Below are 19,961 nucleotides of genomic sequence, written 5' to 3'. Positions count from 1 at the left end.
ATCCCAGGCAGAGGGGCCAACCCAACAGAGATGGGGAAGGGATACTTTTGTGCAACTGAAGCTGAAATAATGGTTTCAATACAATAAAAAAAACCCTGATTGTTGTCAGACTAGTTTTAGTGTAAAAAAAAAAAATCTCTTAGTCAAACTTAAAAAAATAGCATCTTGTTATTGGTCTTTTATTTCAGGCTTGATGAGACCATACAACTGTGCCCAGGAGCTCTGTCCCTGCAGCCCCACCTCCTGCCCTGGCTGAAGTTGCAAGACATCAGCAACTGAGCAAGGAGGAAAGGAAGGAGCCAGACCAGATGCGCTCACCTGCACCCCACAGCAGCCTGACCCCCTGCACAGGAGCTATGCCATCCCAACAAACCCTGTTGCAAGTTTTTGAGAGCGTTTTCATCACTACATGACACTCCTGCCTGTCCCCTCTCCGTTTGTTATAGCACCCAGAGCAAAGATTACCTTTTGACATGTATTTTTACGGTGACTCACACAAAGATGGCCTGGCCCAAGCTGGGGACATTCAGGTAGTGGTGGCAGCAGACAGCTGTACCCCAAGAAGAGGAGGGCACATGGTAGTGACTGGGGGCCTGGCAGTACTTTGCCCCACTGTTGCACCCTCCTGGGGCATCACAGCACCCTCCTGGGAAGCACAGTTCCCAACCTGCCTAACAGGGCCAGTCTGGCAGCTAAATTCACCCCATAGATATAAACAGAGAAGTTTGAAGCTCTCCCCATACCTGGCAGGATCTTTCCTCTTCTCTGCCACACTGTTCCTCTTGCCCTTCTCCATCTCCTGCAAGACAGCCATTTGGATGGGGGTGCTTCTGCCACCGCTGCCAGTGCTGCCTCGGTGTTCCAGGCCACAGCAGTCAGGCTGGGAGCTGCCCTTCATGGCCTGGAGCTGTGCCAAGGGCACAATGTCACAACCCTGAGGCCGGTGCCACACTGTCTGCCGTGTGATGGCATTGTAGTAGTAGAAGCGGTTGTTGTTCTGGTCGAAGAGCTCCCACCACTGCTTCTGGTCTGACTGGCGCACCTTCAGGTTGGGAGGGGGCTCCCAGCTGCATTCCCCGGTGGTCAAGTTCACGTACATCCGCTCCTGGGAGCGGGGCTCGATGATCTCCACCCAGTCCGAGCTGCAGGGACACAAGAGCCACATTAGTCTGGACCAGAGGCCCAAAGCAAACAGGTTGTCTGAAGAGTCCTACAAACCTGCTGCCACTGGGTCAGGCAGCCTGCTTGCAGATCAAAGCATTGCTTGGGGCTATTCAGCAATCTAATGATTTTTTAGGAGAGGCCAGGACAAGGGTTTGAGATGGGGCTGCTACAAAAGAGCAGTCCTTTGGCACAGGGAAGGGGAGGTCAGTCCCATCAGCCTGGCCCACTCACTTCCCACTCACTAGCCCAGGACTAACCCACAGGGCTGGTGAGCACAGTCTGTTGATGCTGGGATAACTCACATCAAGGGCTGGCCCAGTCACAGGAGTGCCAGTGCCTGGGAGATGCAGTGTGCAAGATGCAAGAGGGTAGGGGACTTGACTTTCAGGAGCAGGGAGTATCTGCAGAACAGGATCTGCTCCTTTTGAGAGCTGCACATTCCACCTGGGGAGACCAAAGCCCTGGCTCCCAACAATGTGGGCAACCTGCTCCATGCAAGTGCCTGCCTGCAGGCTCCACATGCTGTGGGGCTTGGAAGGGACCTCTGGATCCCATGGACCCTGCTCGAAGCCCACACTTATATGTCCAAAAGATATATGGGGGGAATGACTGGTGGATGAGACCATCTCCATTGCAGGCTCTTCCCCCTACCCTTTGGCTGATGGGACAGAGCCTTCAGCAGGGTGTAAGGTGACCCAAAGGACAGGCCCTGCTGCTGATGCATAACCCTTTGCAGCCCTAAAGAACCCCTTGAGCCCCAGGGTCCTTTATCAGGACCCATACTGGCCCAGTCAGTGAGAGCAAAGGAGGTAGTGCTGAATGACTGCTTTTCAGGCAGATGAGCACAGTGGTTTTCATGCAGAGGTGTTGGGCTGCCCAGCTGTCATACATGGCATATCAACCATATCACTGACACACCAACCCTAAAGAGCTGGCCTGAGGAGTTCAGCAAAGCCAATGCCTCCCCAATGCAGTAGCCCAAACTATTTTGGATAGCCCAGGTAAATGGAGGAAGGGAGTGCAAACCCAGCAAGGTTTCCCTCCACAAAGGAGAGATGCTACCTAAAGTGATCCTGAACCAAAGTTATATGCTCAGCATGCTGAAAAACAACATGAGCCCCTCCTACTCCCATATCCCAAAGTCTGGCCTCCATCCCAATGCTGGTGGAGGCTGCAGGAAGGAGGGCCTTAACTGAAGCTACTTTTGCCATTAATAAAAGCCATATGAAGAGGACAGGTCCAAGGCCCCTCTTGAAACCTGTTTCTGCCAGGGGTTCACTCTGACACAACCACCAGCTGCTCTCCAGCAAGGGTATGACAGCAGAAGCCATTCCCACAGCAGAAGCCGGAGGAGGGAGATCCCACTGCCTCCCTCTCACACCCTCAGTTGCCAGCCTGCAGATCGTCAGAAAGGTCAGGAGTGATGGTGGCAGCACTGCAGTGCCTGAAATGGCAGCCCAGGTTCCTGTGCCCAGCCCTGGCCTTCTGAGGAAGGTCAGCATGTCTCCTATCACCAGGCAAGTCTGGGTGAGGGTTTAGTTGCCCACTGCACCTCCCTGCTAGGAAAACTGTGGGTTTGATTGACAACAATCAATGCTGAGCAGTCTGGCATGCACCCAATAAAAAGCAGGCCAGTCCTCAAAATTGAGGAAAAGCAAGGAGTACATTCCTGGAGCAGGACCAGCCCCAGGCTGCCACACAAGCCTCAAACAAGCCTCAAACATCAAAAATTCTGGAAAGATGTGATAAATGCAGGATTGCAGAGATAAGGCTGTAACTTAAACACACAAAAACCAAAATTAATTCATATTCCACTTTACAAGGTTAAAGAAGTTTCCTGGGGATGGTTTAAATAATTCTTTTCTCTGTCCTCTCAGCTCCAAGTGCTGAGGGATGCAGCAAACACAGAGTGGGTGCCCACGCTCACAAGCACTGCAGTGCCTGCTCCCACCAGCAGGATTATGGCAATGGTTTCGTTTCATCTCAGCTTCTGTAACTCAGTGTCCCCAAAACAAGACTTGCCTGCAAGCCCCATCTGCAGTGCCAGACCAAAGCCCTCTACTACCCGAGCACAGGACAACCAGCCTGTTGGCATCACAATGGCTCCAGGGAACTACCGCAGTCACCAGAGCCTGCAAGGCAGAGGGATTTCAACAAAACCCCCACTTGCTTCCAAAAGCAGCCCACATTCCCAAGGTGCATCCTCCTGTATTGCCAGAAAGTCCAGGAGCTTTCTATGTGTCCTGAGTAATACTTTCCAGACCAAATAGCTGGGAAACAGGACACAGCTCCAGCTGCTCACTCCAGCAGGCAAAGGCCCCCAGCTGTGATGGCTTGTGTCTCAAGCATGCTGATGTTTTGGAGGAGTGGCAAGGCCATTGCAGGGGTCAGCCCCCAAGCAGCAGCGTGCTGTGAACAGGATGATGCACCAGGCATGGAAAAAGCAGAAGAAAGTGTAGGGCTTTTTGTGAATAATCTCATGTAGGCAAACAGATTTGGTCCCATCTGAAGGCTTGGCCTCACAGATAGGCAGCTGTTTTTTTAATGAAGTGTTGTAATGAAAAGTACAGCTAAGAGACAAGCTGCTGTGCTCTGTCCTGCAGCCTCAAGGACACAGGAGATGGACATGTACCAACTTTGCTCCTTCAAAACCAGCTCAAGTTCCTCCTGGCTGCCACTCTTGGTTGGGAAAGCCTTGGAAAAAAATAATAGCAGTAATTTTTAAGAAACAGCGTTTCATCCTGAAAGGGCATCTGCAAGCATCTCCTGACCAGATCTTTCTCACAAAGACTGTAAATGCTTAGTAGGAGGTCTAGGAAGGAATAATTTTTTTTTTGACTACAGAGAATTGAGCGGGACCAGAAATGGAAAGGACCAGGTGTGGCGGTGTTCACAGGGGTCTCAGGAAGAGGGGAGAGACAAGGATCTGAGTCCATGTTTCAGAAGGCTTGATTTATTATTTTATATATATTAAAAAAATATTATATTATATATATATAATATTAAAACTATACTAAAAGAGTAGAAGAAAGGATTTCATCAGAAGGCTAGCAAGCAAAGGAAGAAGAATGGAATGATAACAAAAACTCCTGACTCTCAGAGAGTCTGAGCCAGCTAACTGTGATTAGCTATTAATTAGAAACAACTAACATAGACCAATCAAAGATGCACCTGTTGCATTCCACAGCAGCAGATAATAATTGTTTACATTTTGTTCTTAAAGCCTCTCAGCTTCTCAAGAGAAAAATCCTAAAAAAAGGATTTTTCATAAAACATGTCTGTGACAACCAGGTACAGGTGAAGAATCAGTTGAAGGAAGAGCTGAGGAACCCCAAGAAGTCAAACAGCCACTCCCTCAGAGAAGAGCTGGTTTTCCTGCCACCATCACCCAAGTGACAACACAGCCCAGACAGTCAAGCACAGTCTGGGACACCACAAGTTCTTCCCAAGGCTGTAAAAAGGTAAGAATAGTAGAGATGTTTTCTTAGCTGGAGCTGTCAGCTCAAGATCAGCTTGATGTGATCTGCAGCCCCACCTGTGGAAGCTGCTCAGCACCAGCTTGAGGAGGCAAACATCCACCAAGGGGAAGAGAGCACCAAGGATAGCCATGAGAATCAACTGCCTCAGGGAGCTTCACAGCAGGCTGCCAGCAAACCCTTCTGCATGGCTACAAGGACACCTCTTATGACTTGGTCTCCCATTTCACTTCCATGCTCTGTAATTTTTGGATTTCTGTGCTTCAAGCCAAGATCCCACCTCCTTCCCCCACTTCCCTTCTTTGCGATGAGCCCTGCAGAGAGTTGGGGCAATACTAAGTCCTTCCTGGCCAAACATGGCTCCATACCAAGTGGGATTTTTCAAGACTAATGCCCTCAATGGAGGCCTGCAGCATACTCAAAGCCAGTCCCAAGACAAAGATGCCAGTTGTTGCCATCATCAGAGACCATCTACCTGAGGATGTGCCTATGCCAAAACTAAAGAGCCTTGTTAACAGGTCCTCCTTGAGGAGGAGGAATGCAGTTTGGCCATCACAGATAAAGTATAATTCCCAGAGACTGGCCATGGTGTGAAACCAGGCAAAGGCAGGGAAGTGTGTGCAGGGCTACTTGCTGTAGCAATCAACTGGGGTGATAGGGATGGGCATCTGAAATTATAAGCCCCACAGAGACGAGTTCAAATCCTCTTTCATTTGCTGTTAATGGCACATAGGACAAACAACCAATGAAAAGGAGCAGATCCAGTCATACAGAGAATGATGCCATGTTCACCATCCTGAGTCCTCTAAAAGGAGGCCCCTGTAGCAGACCATGGCAAGCCAGTTCAGGAATGGGGAGAGGGTACCAGCCCAGAGGCTCCACTGCTGCTGACTTTGCTGCTCTCTGTGGGTCTAGGCTCCTGGCTGACTGAAAAACAGCACAGGTTGTGTTCAAGAACTCAAATATCACCATAGATTTTTTTTTAAGACAATCGCGCTTGCCCCTTCACCTTCCGCACAACAGGCCTCAGAAAAGTTCACTTAGTACAGACACTGAGAAACCAAGTGCAACCTCCAGATGGCTCCGATTCACTCAGATTTGCATATAAAAGCCAGGACAAGCCTGTAAAACTAACCTCTATCCTCGAGCTGCAGAGAGCCTCCAGAAGGTCTCCAGCATCAGCTCCTTATGGTAATCCTCCTTCAGCTGAGTGAGACAATTCAGGCTTTATTCACACACATTCTATAACTTCTTTTGAATACCCATGCCTCCTTCTAACAAAAATTATAGAGGAACAAAAATAAATATAATGTCAGGCTGCTCATAAAACTCTCCTGCTCCTGAAAATAAGCACTATGCAAACAAACCAACCTCTGCTTTGCCAAAGACAGATCACACTGTGAAAATCCAGAACAAATGCTGATTGCTCAAAGCCTGGCAAAGAGCACATAACATACGCTTAGCTCTAGCAAGAGCAGAACAGGGGCAGGCCTCTGAAAGCAGAGCCCAGCCTGGCAACACATTACATAGAGAAGAGAGAATAACACCATAGTTTGCGTGGTTTAGGGGAAAAAGAGAGCCTGGAAAAGGTCTTATCACAAAAAGCATCTCATTACTTTGTTGTTTTTAATTAAAAAAGAAAAGAAAACAAAAAACAATGAAAAAAGCCCCAAGCCTTCTGCTAGGTGGTATTTTCAAAGACAAAGATGTCAGATGGGAAACTTGGTGGCTTTGTGGTTGCTTGGACTCTGTCAGTTCTCACCTCTTTCCTGGCTTTCCCAAACTTTCCCCCAGCCCAGGTACCAGCATTGCTGGCTCCATCTTGCTGCTGTTAGCCTCTTGATTCATCCCAAATCCAGAGCAGAACAGACAGCAAAGGGGTAGCTCAGTCCAAGGGAGAAGGTTGGGGCAACACCAAAATTACCAGCAAATTCCCTCAAGATCCTGTCTCAGAGAGAAAGAAGTAAGTAAAAAGGACTTTTGGGACACAGGTGAGATGTTTTGGGGTCTCTGCAAAAGGAGAGAGGAGGGGCATAAGGAAGGACAGACACCATGACAAGCCATGCCCCAATGATAATCAGCTTAAAATAAAGTCCAGACCAGTCTCAAAGGCATAAGGCCCAATGGCCCAAGACCAGTACCTGAACCTTGGGTGGGATGGATGCACAGGCATCTTAGAGCTCTGTATGTCACCAGGGAGGAGGGAGGGCAGCACAGGCACTCCCACACCAAACTTCATGTTTCTCCATCATCCACTCTGTGCCAAGTGTTGTCCACTAGGTTTGGACTGATTTGGGTCCTGAAATCACTCCCTGGAGCCACACAGAGAGCACCCCAAGGGGAGGGGAAGACAGAAGGGCTTGAACTGCTGCTCATCCCCACCCCATCCTTCAGTGCCCCCATCTCAGGATGGGCAATTTTGCAACAGAGGGAAGACCAAGGGACAGAAAACATCCCTGTTTTCATGGCCTTGAGACAAAACACAAAGCACTTGCTGGACGGACACTCTGAGCAGGAGATGGTCATAGTGTCCATAGTGTCTCCATACTGGAGACATAGGCACCAGGGGACTACCTGGTGACCAGCAGACCAACACTAAAGGAAACTGTGCCTGAGGGCAGGAGGAGCAGTAAAATCCACTCCTGTTAAAAAAATCCTGGTGATGCAGACCAGGTACAGGTCTTCACCGGAGAGCTACCAGCTGCTTCCCTGGAGGCCAAGGGTCTCTCACTTCTCTCTGTCCCCAAATTGTCATTGAGGGTGAGCACCTTGGCCAGTGTTATGTCTAGAGACGAGCTGTGGCCACTGCAGCCCCAGCAGAAGGCAAAAGACATGTCAAAAAACATTCAGCATCAAGAAGTTTCCAGGTGCTTCTCTCTACTCTTTGCAATGATCCACAGGCTGGCTAGGGACACATACCTGGCAGGCAGCCTCTCCTGCCTATCTGTCACATCCAGCCCCTGGGTTTCACATGCTGAGGAGCAAAATCATTTGTGGAGCTTGAGCCCCAGGCCCCAGCAGAGAAGTGAGCTAGCTTCTTTGGGCTATGGGACCTGCCTTGACACCCTGTCCAGCTCTCAAGCTGCTGTGATAGCATACCTTGGGTCTCTTCTGCCTCATAGCTAGAGTTTTCATTCTGCAGGTTACAGCACAAGCCCAAAACTCCAGTACATAAACAGCCTCCCCAAAGCTTTGGTTTCCTCCAGATGAAGTAGCAGCTTCTAAGCTCAATGAAAACTTCAGCAGAGTTATTATTCCTTTTAAGGGGCTAAACATTTAAGAACAAGTTGCAGAAGATAAAAAGGACCTGGCAGTCTTCATCTCCTCTCCTTCCAAAATGTACTGTGTGCATCCACAGCTGCATCCAAACCACAGCTGCTGGAAGGAAGGCAGCTGTGTGGGGAAGCAGGTCCCTGCCCTGCTTTCCCTGTGCCCAGGGAAACAAGGCACCCTGGCAGGGAGCTGAGACATGGCACAGCTTGGTGCTGGCCTCCAACCTGCACAGCCTTAGGCTGCATCAATGCCAGGACACATGGTCAGTTCTGCCATTGGACTGGGACCAATATTAGCACCACAGCACCTGACAGTGACTGCATCCCATCTCAACATGCTCATAACTAGATTTTGTCCCCAACAGACAGGATTTAAATGAGAAAACTTCAATTTTATCAATATCCTAGAGAGGAAGTATTTGCTTAGGTAAAGGCATTACAGGACAACCTGCCAGTACAGAAAAAAATGATGACCAGTGCTCCCCCATGGCAGCATGTTGGGCTCAGTCCCAAGGAGGCAGTCTCATGACTTCCCATTGCTCCCATGGTGATGCCCCTAGTTTCAGGGAGGATTCATGCAGGCACACCGCAAGCATGGCTTGATGAGCATCGCCATGGTCATCCCACCTGTACAGGATCCCACCAAAGGGGGCAGCAGGACTCATGCAAGGTCATCACCAGATGCACTAGCCACATCCTTCCAGGAGTGTAAATCTTTGTAGGCAGGTACCCAAGGTAATAGATCTACTTTCTCCACATCTTCTTGGGACACACAATCTAAGACACATGATACCAACTGAAGCAGACCTGAGCTTCACCCTATTCTGAGAGCATATGCAGGCACCACCAAATCATCCAGGATCTGCCCACAATGGTACTCAAAGCAGCTAAGAACCTCCCAGCATGAATGAAACTCTAAAATCAGGTCTGGGCTGTTTGTGTTTTTTTAAGGAGGATGCATACAAACAAAATGAAAGGACAGAGATGGAACCCCTTAATCTCCCGCCTTCTCAATGGGCCCCAGCACCTCTTAGCACGACGTGCTGATTGAAACCCTGGTCAGTGACTAGAAAGCTGAACATGGCTCCACAGGATCTGTAAGACCCCAATAACTCTTGGCAGCTGTTGAACAGAAGTAAACTGGACTTGAAGCAGGATGACATTTCCCAGTGCCAATAAAACTGCACCCTGGGTCAAGAGCATCATGCTCTTCTTAAACTGCAGGAATGAGGTGAAGAAGTTGTACCTGCCAAAATGAGGTAGGGCAAGAGCCCAGAGCCCTGGAGAAGCAGCATAAACCAAGTGCTCTCCCTGGGCCAAAGCAAGCAACATCATGTCAGTGATATCCCTGCTATTTCAAGGACACAGCAGCAGTCACTGCCCTGTCATCCTATAATTACTGACAAAGGTCTTGATTTATCTAGCTTGCTGTCCAGCTGCTTCAGGACTGAGATTTACTCTTCATCGCCTCCTATGTCATCACTACTGATATCAGGGATTCCTCCCAGCATTGCCACGAAGCCCGTGCAGCCAGGGGCCCAGCACAGCAGCTGCTGTCTCAGACAGTTGATGCCAAAGAAAGCAGTCTGGGAATAGGAGGCTCTCCAATCAGAAGTTGCTTTATAAAAGCCACATTATCACATAAACCCAGCAACTGCTCCAGTACCTTGGGAGCAACCCACAACCTGTACACTGTGGAAGGAGCAGGACTCAACAGCGACTGATCTTCTGTCATTTCTGTACACGAATCATCCTGGGCTCAGTGACACAACAGCAGGCACTGCACAGACATAAACACACTGCAGTGCAGCATAGTTTCCCCATACAGGAGGGCAAAAGAACAACCATTCTTGTGCCATCTTCACTGAAGGGAAGAGAGAGCCCAACAGCTTCTAGCAGCCAGAACAGATCAAAGTAAATAGCCAGCTCCCAAGGCTCATTTGCATCACGCACAGGGATAGCTTTTTGCTGCAGACAGGAACACTGAGTGAGGGCAATAAAACATTTACACTGATTTCTGAACAGTGTCAGAGGGTGAATGGAAGGAAGACAGGAACAGAAAAGATACTTCCAGAACCAGCAAAGGGAAACCCATCAGCCAGGTCCTCAGGACCAAATGGCCACCATAGTGAGAGCATGCAGCATTGGGGACTTAAGGACCTCTCAAGACACCCACCTCTGATCTAAAATAATTCCACCAGACCATCAAAAAAACATGACAACCATAGCTTTTCTAAAGGCAGAACATGAGTTGGCAGAGGTCCGGAACAGCAGACTGAGACTGTAATTATAGGGTGGAGAACCTGCACTGCCAAGCCATGCACAACTGGACAGTGTCACCCTAGGTGCCAACAGAGGATGCCCTACAAACAGCCAGATCACAGAGCATAATGCTTTCAAGCACCACTCAGCAAAGCTACATATCTGAGGCAGCTAAGTTCCTAGAAGTGGGACATTAGCAAAATAATGGCCCTCTGTCTCTGTTCATTTAAAAGGCTACCAGTCATTTATGAGCTGAAAAACAGGGTCCCTTGAAAACTCATGCACAACATAGCCATGGACAGCAAGGGACCAAGTCATTTCTCAGATAGCAGAGTCCACAAAACACTGGGGGCTAAAAGTACAAAACAAATGTAGGTGTTTCATCATAACTTCTTTAGGGTTATTCACTCTTCAGCAAATCTCTCCAGCTGCAGCTGTCTCTGCCAATTCCGTTGAAAAAAATCACGAGAGAACAGATGCAGTGAAGCTCTTGAAAGTATTAGCTGTCCAAGCTTGTTATGTGTGACTCAAGTTAACCACTAAAACAGCAGGCTAGCAGAGGAATTTGGTTGCAAGTCAAAGGAAAGGAGAGTGTTGGCAGCAAGTCAAAGGAATAACCGCCTGCAAACAAACAAATCTCTCCTGTCCTGTGAGATGCCATCAGGAAGCTCATCCCAACAGGACTCTGTGCAGAGGAGCCACATCAGTGTCATCATTTTCTCCAGCCCAAAGCACACAGATTTCCTCTGGCAAAGAAGAAGAGATAGTAAGTAAATAGCTGAAAACCTCAGGCACAAAGTTCATAAGCTCTTTATAAAACAATAAGCAAGAAAAATAAATATATAATGGAAAAGAGGTCCTTCCATTTGTTTTGCCTACAGGAATTGCTGAATGACAAGCACATCAGACACAACAGAGTCAGGATGTTGCAAAGCCAATGCACTGGACCCACAGCATTGGTCCCTCCTGCAGCCCCAGAGCCTCCCCTCCTGCATGCCTGTCCCCCAGGGAAGCACATGGGTCTCTGCTCTATGCACAGCTCCAGCTCTGGAAAGCTCACCTATCCCTAAGTGAATTCTTAGCTTGGGATGAAAATCACAGCCCATGTTTGACTCTTTCATCTTGTTTTTTATTCTGATGTAACAAACCATGAAAAAAAGCTTCCTCCAAAAGGAAAGGCATGCTTAACTGTTACCCCAAACTGACATTCTTTTCCTGATTGTCTCTACAACTTTACAGTGTGAGTAGGAGTCACATCCCATGAGCTGTGTTTCAGCCTCTGTTTTGTCTGCTACACACTTGCATCTACAAGACCAGCAGTGACTACAGTAACACCTTGAACTCCAAGTAAACCAAAATACTAGTTATCTATAGTTCTAGTGCTTTGTCATTAACAAGCTCTGGCTTGATTTAATGAGAAACAAAGACTGAGGTGTTTGACCTTGCCTTAAAATACAGTCACAGCTTTTTAAAAATTGAACATCTCTTCAATCTCACAGATGTAAGACTTCACAAAATAAAGCACAATTAGTTAAAGCCCCAAATTAGCCTCTGTTCTCATCATGTCATAGAAACAAAGGGGGGATTAACCAGGGGAGACCTCATTGTGGTCTTCAACACTCTTATGAGAGGAAGTGGAGGGGCAGGTACTAATCTCTTCTCTCTTGTGACTAGTGACAGGACTTGAGGAAACAGCATGAAGTTGGAGGAGGTTTAGGTTGGATATCAGGAAAGAGTTTTTCACCCAATAGGTGGCTGAATATTTGAACAGGCTCACCAGGGTACTGGTCACAGCACCAAGCCTGTCTGAGCTTGAGAAGCATTTGGACAACATCCTCAGGCACAGGGTGGGATAACTGGAGTGTCCAATGCAGGGCCAGGAGGTTGCAGACTCAGTCATCCTGATGGGTCCCATCCAACTCAGCATATTCTATGATTCCCAAGAGTCCACAAGAAGGCAGCTCGTGACAAATAACTGCATCAGTCACTGAAGGCTCTCAGTTGTTTCTTGGAGATGCTCAGGAAAAACCAGCTGGGCTGCAGAAGAAGGCAGTCCTGCATGGCATATGATGCCTCCCCAGGAAGACTCAATCCTTGGCAGCACCTCTGGAGGTACTACCTTGAACAGACCCTCCCAAGAAATGGGGAGAGCAGCAATAAAAGAATGATGCAGTCACTCACTGTGGACATCACAATTACTCCTTGCTTTGGACAAACCTTTTGCAGTGCATATGCTCACTTCTTTAGCCTCTCCAAGGAGGTCGGTAGGATAAAGAATTCCCTGTTTTCACTATATCTTTTTCCCTCGGTTAATGACAGTAGGCTATCAATCCAGCAGGTCAGGGAGATCAGGGAAAGTGCAATATCAAAGACTGACTGAAGCTGCAAGTTTCAAATCTGCCAAAAAAATTTTCAAGTTGGTGAAGAAAGGGAGGGAGGGTTGTACAGTTAATACCTACACTTCAGCAGAAGAAAAGTGAACTCCCCGAACGAGAGGAGAGTGATCTGGCAAAACAACTCCTTACTCTGGAGGGATGAAACTGGCGAACTGTGACTTGTGTACAACCAGAACCAGAGCTGGGAACAGACTCATGACCCTGGTTCGAACCCATTGCAGCTCTTCACAGATGCCCAGGCTCAAGTGGAACCACCCTCTTAAGCAAAAGCCCAGGTTTCACCTTTTCCACAGCTCTTTAAAAGGTTCCAAAAACCCACGCTGGTGATGGTATTTTTGACACAGTTCCAACTCCAAGCAGATTCATGCAGACATGCTAATGCACTCTGGGGTTTTAAACACCACTAAATTCAACTAGTGCCAAGAACAGTTGAGCTGCAATTTTAAATACTCAGAGTTTATCTTGTTTGAATAAGCAGGAGATAAGTAAAGAAATCATGTAGACCAGAGCCTGGCCCAGATCATGTTTGATTTGTGCCAGGTTCTCCGCTTCACCAAGTCAGTCTGAGATAAACACTTAAGCTACTTTGCATAGCCAGAGAAGTAATTATGTATCATCTGTTTGTCCTGGTTTAAAGGAAGGGGGGAGAAAGGAAAAAGAGAAAAAAAGAAACTGAATTAAAAAGAAAATTGAGACATGACTTTCTTATAAAAAAGAGACAGCGCAGTGGGTGGCTACAGAGCTGGCAGTACTAGACAGGATCTCCAGAACAAAAAAAAACCCAGGAAATCCGCAGTGTCACTTCTCCCCACAGTTGATTTAAAATGAGCTTATTCCTTGCACTTGGTCTATGAGGAAGAAGCAACTTCCTGGCTACGATAGGGGGAAACAAAGTTATTAATAGCATCACAATGAGCAAGTATCAGAAGTTATGTTGCAGCCCTGGAAGATCTTGGCTGGTTCATGAAAATATGTGTTGCCATGGCAGAAATTGCTATACATGGTAACAGTGAACAGTGGGGTGAGAACAATTCACTTCTTGATTTGGTGCCCAAAACAAGTTCCTTTTGTTTTCTCCCACCAAAACCCACACATTTATTAGATTGTGTTCAGTCCAAAACTGAGTTTTTCACTTCCAACAGTGGCAAGGGAGATAGCAAAAAAGAGACAAATTCAGAAAGACATTGAAGCAGGCATCACTCTCTGTGCTTCTGCAATGGCATGGTTGATGGACTGGGGCAGAAACTGGACCACATTCAACTTCACTTTTTATTATTTGATATCCATCTAGACAGTCTTCATCTGCCAAACACTACGTACCCAATACATAGTATTTGCTACCGATTAAAAAAAAAAAAAAAAAAAAAGCAAATAACTGAAGAGGCCATTAAAGCAGGGCCTCTTCCAAGATGGGATGACCTGACATTCAATATCCAACATGGCAGCAGATCACCATGCTGTGCTATTCTGTCTTTTGCTTTCCTCTTTGCAGTTCTCAGCCCTCTCTTCCCTTCTGCAGCACTGCCAAGCATTGAGCACACACAGAGTGCTAATACTTTCCAGAACCATCTGTTACCCTTAACTCATTCCTGAATTGCAGTGCTCATGATTTCTTCCCTCATTTGCTCTTCCTCAGCCACTACTTTTGTCCCTATTTCTAGATCAGGTACAAACACTGTGAGCAGCAGAGATCCCAGCCTGGGATCTGAGGTCCCTCCTCTGTAAAGGAGGTCCCTCCTCTGTAAAGTCTGACCACCTGCTCCTCATCTTTGCAGCCCAATCTTTTGACCATTTATCCACCCATGATGGACTTTTCCTCAATACCCTCAACTGAAACATTTCAGTGAGGTCCACCAGACCACTCCACTTGATCACCCCTGCCACGTACTTGGAAACACCTTCCAAGTACCAAGTGGAGTCATGTAGCTCAGTTTTGGTCTACAAAAGCCATATTGGCTCTTCCCCAACATGCCACACCCATTTATGTTACTACTTAATACTGGTTTCTGGAAACTTTGAAGTGTAAGACATGCACCTTTCGTAAAACCAAGTGCCCCTTCCATTCTGCCTACAGGTGAGACACTCCGAGAAGTATGTTAAGCAAAACATGTAAGCCTGGTCATGCCCTTTCTCCATCTTCTCCCTCACTGCTCAAGAACTCACACATGCATTAGAGATGTTAAAGGCAGATGGCTGGCTGTTCTTCCTAGTAACTATTTCAGACTAACTGTCTATAAGTTTACCCAAATACTTTTTCAACCTGATGATGCCTTTCGCATCCGTGACCCCCAAGAACACTGAAATCAGAAGTTCATCACAGATTGTGTAAAATAAATGGTCTTCTTCCTTTAGGTTTCACTAAGTGCTCATAGTTCTAGGGTCACAAGACTTGGTAGAAAAAATTCAACTTATCCATAGAAAGGGGAAACACTGTCCCCAACTTTTAAAAAAGTAGGAAGACCCTGGGAACTACCAGCCTGTCAGCCTTACCCCTGTGCCTGGGAAAGTGATGAAACAGACCTTCCTGGAAGCTCTGCTAAGGACATGGAGGGGATTTAGGACAGCCAGCATGGCTTTACCAAGGGCAAGTCCTCCCTGACCAACCCAGTGGCCTTGCACAATGGCATATAGCTCAGTAGACAAGGGAGGGGACAGAGATGTCATTTATATGGACTTCTGTAAAGCCTTTGACACAGATCCCCACAACATCCTTCTCTCTAAATTGGAGAGAGTTGATGAGTGGACTGTTAGATGGATAAGAAAGTGGTTGGACAGTCACATCCAGAGAGTAGTGGTCAATGGCTCAGAGTCCCAATGGACATTAGTGACAAGTGGGGTCCCTCAGGGGTCCATACTGGGACCAGTGTTGGTTGATATCTTCATTAGTACATGAAGGGAACAAGTGTACCCTCAGCAGGTTTGCAGATGACACACCTGAAGGACAGGGCCATCCAGAGGGATCTGGACAAGCCTGAGAAGTGGCCCACGGGAATCTCTGAGGTTTAACAAGGCCAGATGCTGGTGCTGCATCTGAGCTGGGTATCAGTCCCAGTATTGGTCCAGACCGGGGCAGGAACAGATCGAGAGCAGCCCTGACGAGAAGGGTTTGGGGGTGCTGGTGGATGAGAGGCTGCACACGCCCGGCCGTTTGTGCTGGCACCCAGAAACCAACCACGTCCTGGGCTGCATCAAAAGAAGTGTGGGCAGCAGGTCAAGGGAGGGGATTCTGCCCCTCTAGTCCCCTCAGGTGAGGCCCCACCTGCAGTGCTGCATCCAGCTCTGGAGTCCTCAGTGCCAGACAGACACGAACCTGGTGGAGCCAGTCCAGAGGAGGCCACCAGGTTAATCAGGGGGATGGAGCACCTCTCTTAGGAGGAAAGGCTGAGAGAATTGGGTTTGTTCAGCCTGGAAAACAGGAGGCTTAGGGGGTGACATAATTGCAGCCTTCCAGTTCCTAAGGAGGGCTTACAAGAAAGATGGACAGGGACTTTTTACAAGAGCATGTAGTGACAGGACAAAGAGGAATGGATTCATACTGAGAGTAGGTTTAGATTAGATACTTCTTTGCTGTGAGGGTGGTGAGACACTGGAATGGGTTTGCCAGAATAAACATGGATGCCCATTCCCTGAGTTGTTCAAGGCCAGACTGAATGGAGCTCTGAGCAACCTGGCCTAGTGAAAGATCTCCCAGTACATGGCAGGGAGTTGAAAGTAGGCAATCTTTAAGATCCCTTCCAACCCAAACCATTCTCTGATTCTATTACCTTCATGATTTTGCATACCTTGATCTTGCTATGCAAGACTTTTCCAAACCAAGGAATCACATATTTTATCCTCTCTCCTCATAAGGCAGCTGCTCTGTCCTTTAGTAATTTTAATTATCTTCACTGCAGTCTCTCTAACACCACTGTCCTTCTCACAATGCAGAAATCAAAACAGCACGCAGTCTTCAAGACATGAACAAAGTATTAAAGAGGGTCAAATTGATGTCCTCTGCTTCAGTATTAACTCCCTTGCTGATGGTGATCAAAACTGATTGGTTTCTTTGGCAAACATCACAGACAGAACTGATGATTTCAGAGAACTGTCAGTGACTCCAAGCTCCTTCTCAAGCTATAACCACTAGTTCCAGGCTGAGTATCAAACAGGTCCAGTACAGGTAATTTTTCCCTGTTCACCATGTTTTCCTACACTAAAGCTTATCTGTCACGTATCAGTCCACTTCCTCAGTTGTCTGAGGTTCTTATGGATTTCCTTATCTTCAGTGAGCTATTCAAGCCACTGCAGAAACTGAGGATCCTCTGCTAACCTGGGAATGTCACTGCTCCCCTCTATACCTGAGGTTACCCATAAGGTGCAAAACACTCCCAGCACCAGTTTCTCAGGCCTTGCTGCTGACTTCCCCAGGTTGAAAAATGACCAGTAAGCCCTACCCTTTGCAGTCTATGCTTTCACCAGCTCTTTGTCCATAACAAGACCCTTCCTCCATGCCCATGGCGACTATTTCTTCAAAGCCTTTGGCAGAGAAACTTGCCAAAGGCTGTCTGAAAACACAGACACATGAAGCCTAGTGGTCCTGCTCCCAGCATGCTCATCATGCTCATCACCTCCAGCAGGTCTGTGAGGCTGAGACAGGGCTTGCCTCTACAATACCCCTTCTAACACTGGTCCAAGCAGCTGTGCTTGGCCATGCCTTCAGCAAACTTGTTCTTCATTGCAAAGACTTAGGCACAGGGGTCAGACCCAACAGTCCATGGAATCCTGAATACTCTTCACAGCCCTTCCCTAGCAGTGCACCTGGACAAATACTGAGCCACTTCTCCAAATTCCTCAAGACTCAACCTTTTAAAATGCTATTGCATTCACCACCACCAATTTATGTGATACCAAGGGCACTTTAGCAGCAGGATACACATGAAAGTATCTCAGCAATTTCAGTATTAAGATCCTTTGGCAGTCTTGAGTAAACATTATCTGTTCCTTAGTTTCTTATCAGTTCCTCTTTGTTCTAAAGCTATTTCTACTGATGTTCAATGCGAGACAACTTCTCCTACAGTTCTTCTGTAGCAAGCTTGAAGTTTGCAAAGCTCCTCCACAGGAGTCAAGATGGCCAAAAATGGTTTAGATTTTTTTGTGATAACTTTATCTTCTGTGCCTCTCATGCTTTGATCTCTTCTGCTGCCAGTTTCCAAAAGGCTTCAATGCATTTGAAAGTTAATCATATTTGGCAAATTCACTCCTCAAAAGTCTTAATCTGGACCACGTTATTTTGATTTTACATGTAATCTGCTGAAATAGATAGGTTTTTTGGTCTTCTTGCTTGGATACAACTTCCCCTTTTTGGTAAGCCTGCTTCTCATTCTACTGTCCTTTTTTCCCCTGCACCTTTCCCTTTTTTTGTGTCTTTCTTTAAAAGGCCAAACAAAAAAAGTCTGATCAGTTCTTGGTGGAGGTACCCATTCCTTCTGAGCTGGTAATATAACTACTAAATGCTTTCTATACCCCCTCTGTTCCGATCAGCTCCTCTTTAGCCAAGGAACAGATCTCAGGTTGCTTCCAAGACAGCAGACAGCCCCTTTTTAACAGACTCAGGAGTAAACACCAGCTCTGGGGCGAGGCAGACAAGTCTCATTTATTTTATTTTTATGCTGCCAGTCATAAAGATCCCATCATAACCCCAGGCTTCGCATTATTATGACTATTCAGCACATAGGTACTGAGCTTTCACAGGTAACTGCATATTCACAGTTTCCAGATGCCCAAAACTAGATGTTTTTCCAGCTGGAAACCATGCTACACAAACAAAGCACCTCCTGAGGCACCCACCAGGTGAGAGGTAGAGGGGTCAAGGCTTCTCCTTCCCAGGAGGAATACAAGATGACATCAAAGGGCAGAAAAGATTCCAGGAGAGCAGCGCCCTGCAACAGCATTTCCCTTCCAAGGAACTGCCACAGCTTGGACCCTCTGCCTTGTTTATTTTCAGCACTACTGAGCGCAGAGCTGTAACCAAGGTTGAAACCAGCAGGACCTTGGTGGGAGACATACAAGAGACAAAAAGCTAGGCCCAATGGCTAACAAACTGCAAAACAAGTTTAGTCAGCAACAGGTTTTAATCTAAAAAATAACAGCATCGTGGATCAATTATTGCCTGAAGCACAGTAAAAGTGAGGATTACATCTCTCAGCTGTTCATTCCTTTTCTCATCTTCTCTCACAGCTTAGCAAGGTGTGAAGTTGAAAGATGAAGCTCAATATTGCCCTGCATCTTGAGCAGCAGAAAGCTCTGCTACAACAGAGCTACACCCAAGAAGGGGCTGGCTGAATGTCCCCTGTAGCAGCACCCAGTTTTCACAGTCAGCCACCTCAATACTGCTTTCTGTCCATGGGCCCACATACTGCCTTGTCCTAATGAAAGCCCACACTTCCCAGAGGGCCAACTGAGCTCTAGCTCTAGCACAGACACATCTCACTGTTAAAGCTCTTCGTGCCACAGTTAACATTTGCCTTTCCCAGGGCAAACAGCCACACTATTCAGGAGGGTTTACAGCTATAGATCCATAAGCAAAGCAGTACAGATTCCTATCATAAGAAACAGACCCAAAATGGTAATTTCTGGGGAATACTGTTAATTCATCTAAAGTCCCTCAAACCCTCTTCAGTCCGTAAAACCTCTGGGTTTAAGCCAGGTCCAGCTGGAATTTGAAGGGCAAGAAAGCTGCACTGCTGGCAGTTCGATGACAAATTTGTCTGTTCTCCAACCACCTGCATGCTCTTGCTTGAAAAAATAACTACCGTTGCAAACAGCAGAGGCTTGAGCAAAGCAACAGGAATTAACTGCATGCCCTCCTTTGCCTGCACCAAGGGCCCACCAAGTGCAGGTCCTGGAGGCCCAACTCCACTTTGCAGTTGGTGCCATATGCCCTGGCAAGACCAGGGTAACAAGCTGTCTGGGCCAGCTGCAGTGGCTATTTTATTTCTCATCCAGAGTACAAGATGTACCATGTATCAGGGGACACCCTAAAATAGAAAACTTTGCTTCTCCCCAATGAGACTCCACAGCAGCTCAAAATCAACACCTCTGGAGCTCACCCGAGCATCCAAGCCAGAGCACAACAACTACTAGATGATACTAATTTTTGCATTTCCAGCTGAACTCTGGGTACTTTCACTAAACCATTTGATGATCACCATGCTGTTCACTCTTTCCCACCTGAAGTCTTTGCTTCCTGCTCCAGGGAGAGTGAGATAGACAAAACAGCCCAAGGTGAAACTTCCCTGCACCCCTGCAGCAAGTATAACTTCACTGAACACCAGGTACCAAAAAAGCTTTTCTCCACGTACAGACAGCTCTCACAGTTCAGCAGCAGCTTTGCTTGAAGAGAAAATGGTGAG

The 19,961-nt window shown here is 47.2% G+C and overlaps 1 protein-coding gene across 1 annotated transcript in view; it reads right to left on the bottom strand.

The window, feature by feature from the left end:
- LOC129127605 (rho GTPase-activating protein 39-like) overlaps positions 1-19,961 on the bottom strand; it is a 56,947-nt gene that overhangs the window by 29,049 nt on the left and 7,937 nt on the right. Inside the window, exon 2 of the mRNA XM_054644366.2 lies at positions 744-1,142. Within this exon, the coding sequence (XP_054500341.1) occupies positions 744-1,142 (399 nt within the window). The remainder of the gene's footprint in view (positions 1-743; positions 1,143-19,961) is intronic.

The sequence above is a fragment of the Agelaius phoeniceus genome, chromosome 17, assembly GCF_051311805.1.
Source record: "Agelaius phoeniceus isolate bAgePho1 chromosome 17, bAgePho1.hap1, whole genome shotgun sequence".
NCBI classification, from domain to species: Eukaryota; Metazoa; Chordata; class Aves; order Passeriformes; family Icteridae; genus Agelaius; species Agelaius phoeniceus.
The sequence above is the reverse complement of the archived record's forward strand: the minus strand, read 5'-3'. Positions and strand labels throughout refer to the sequence as shown.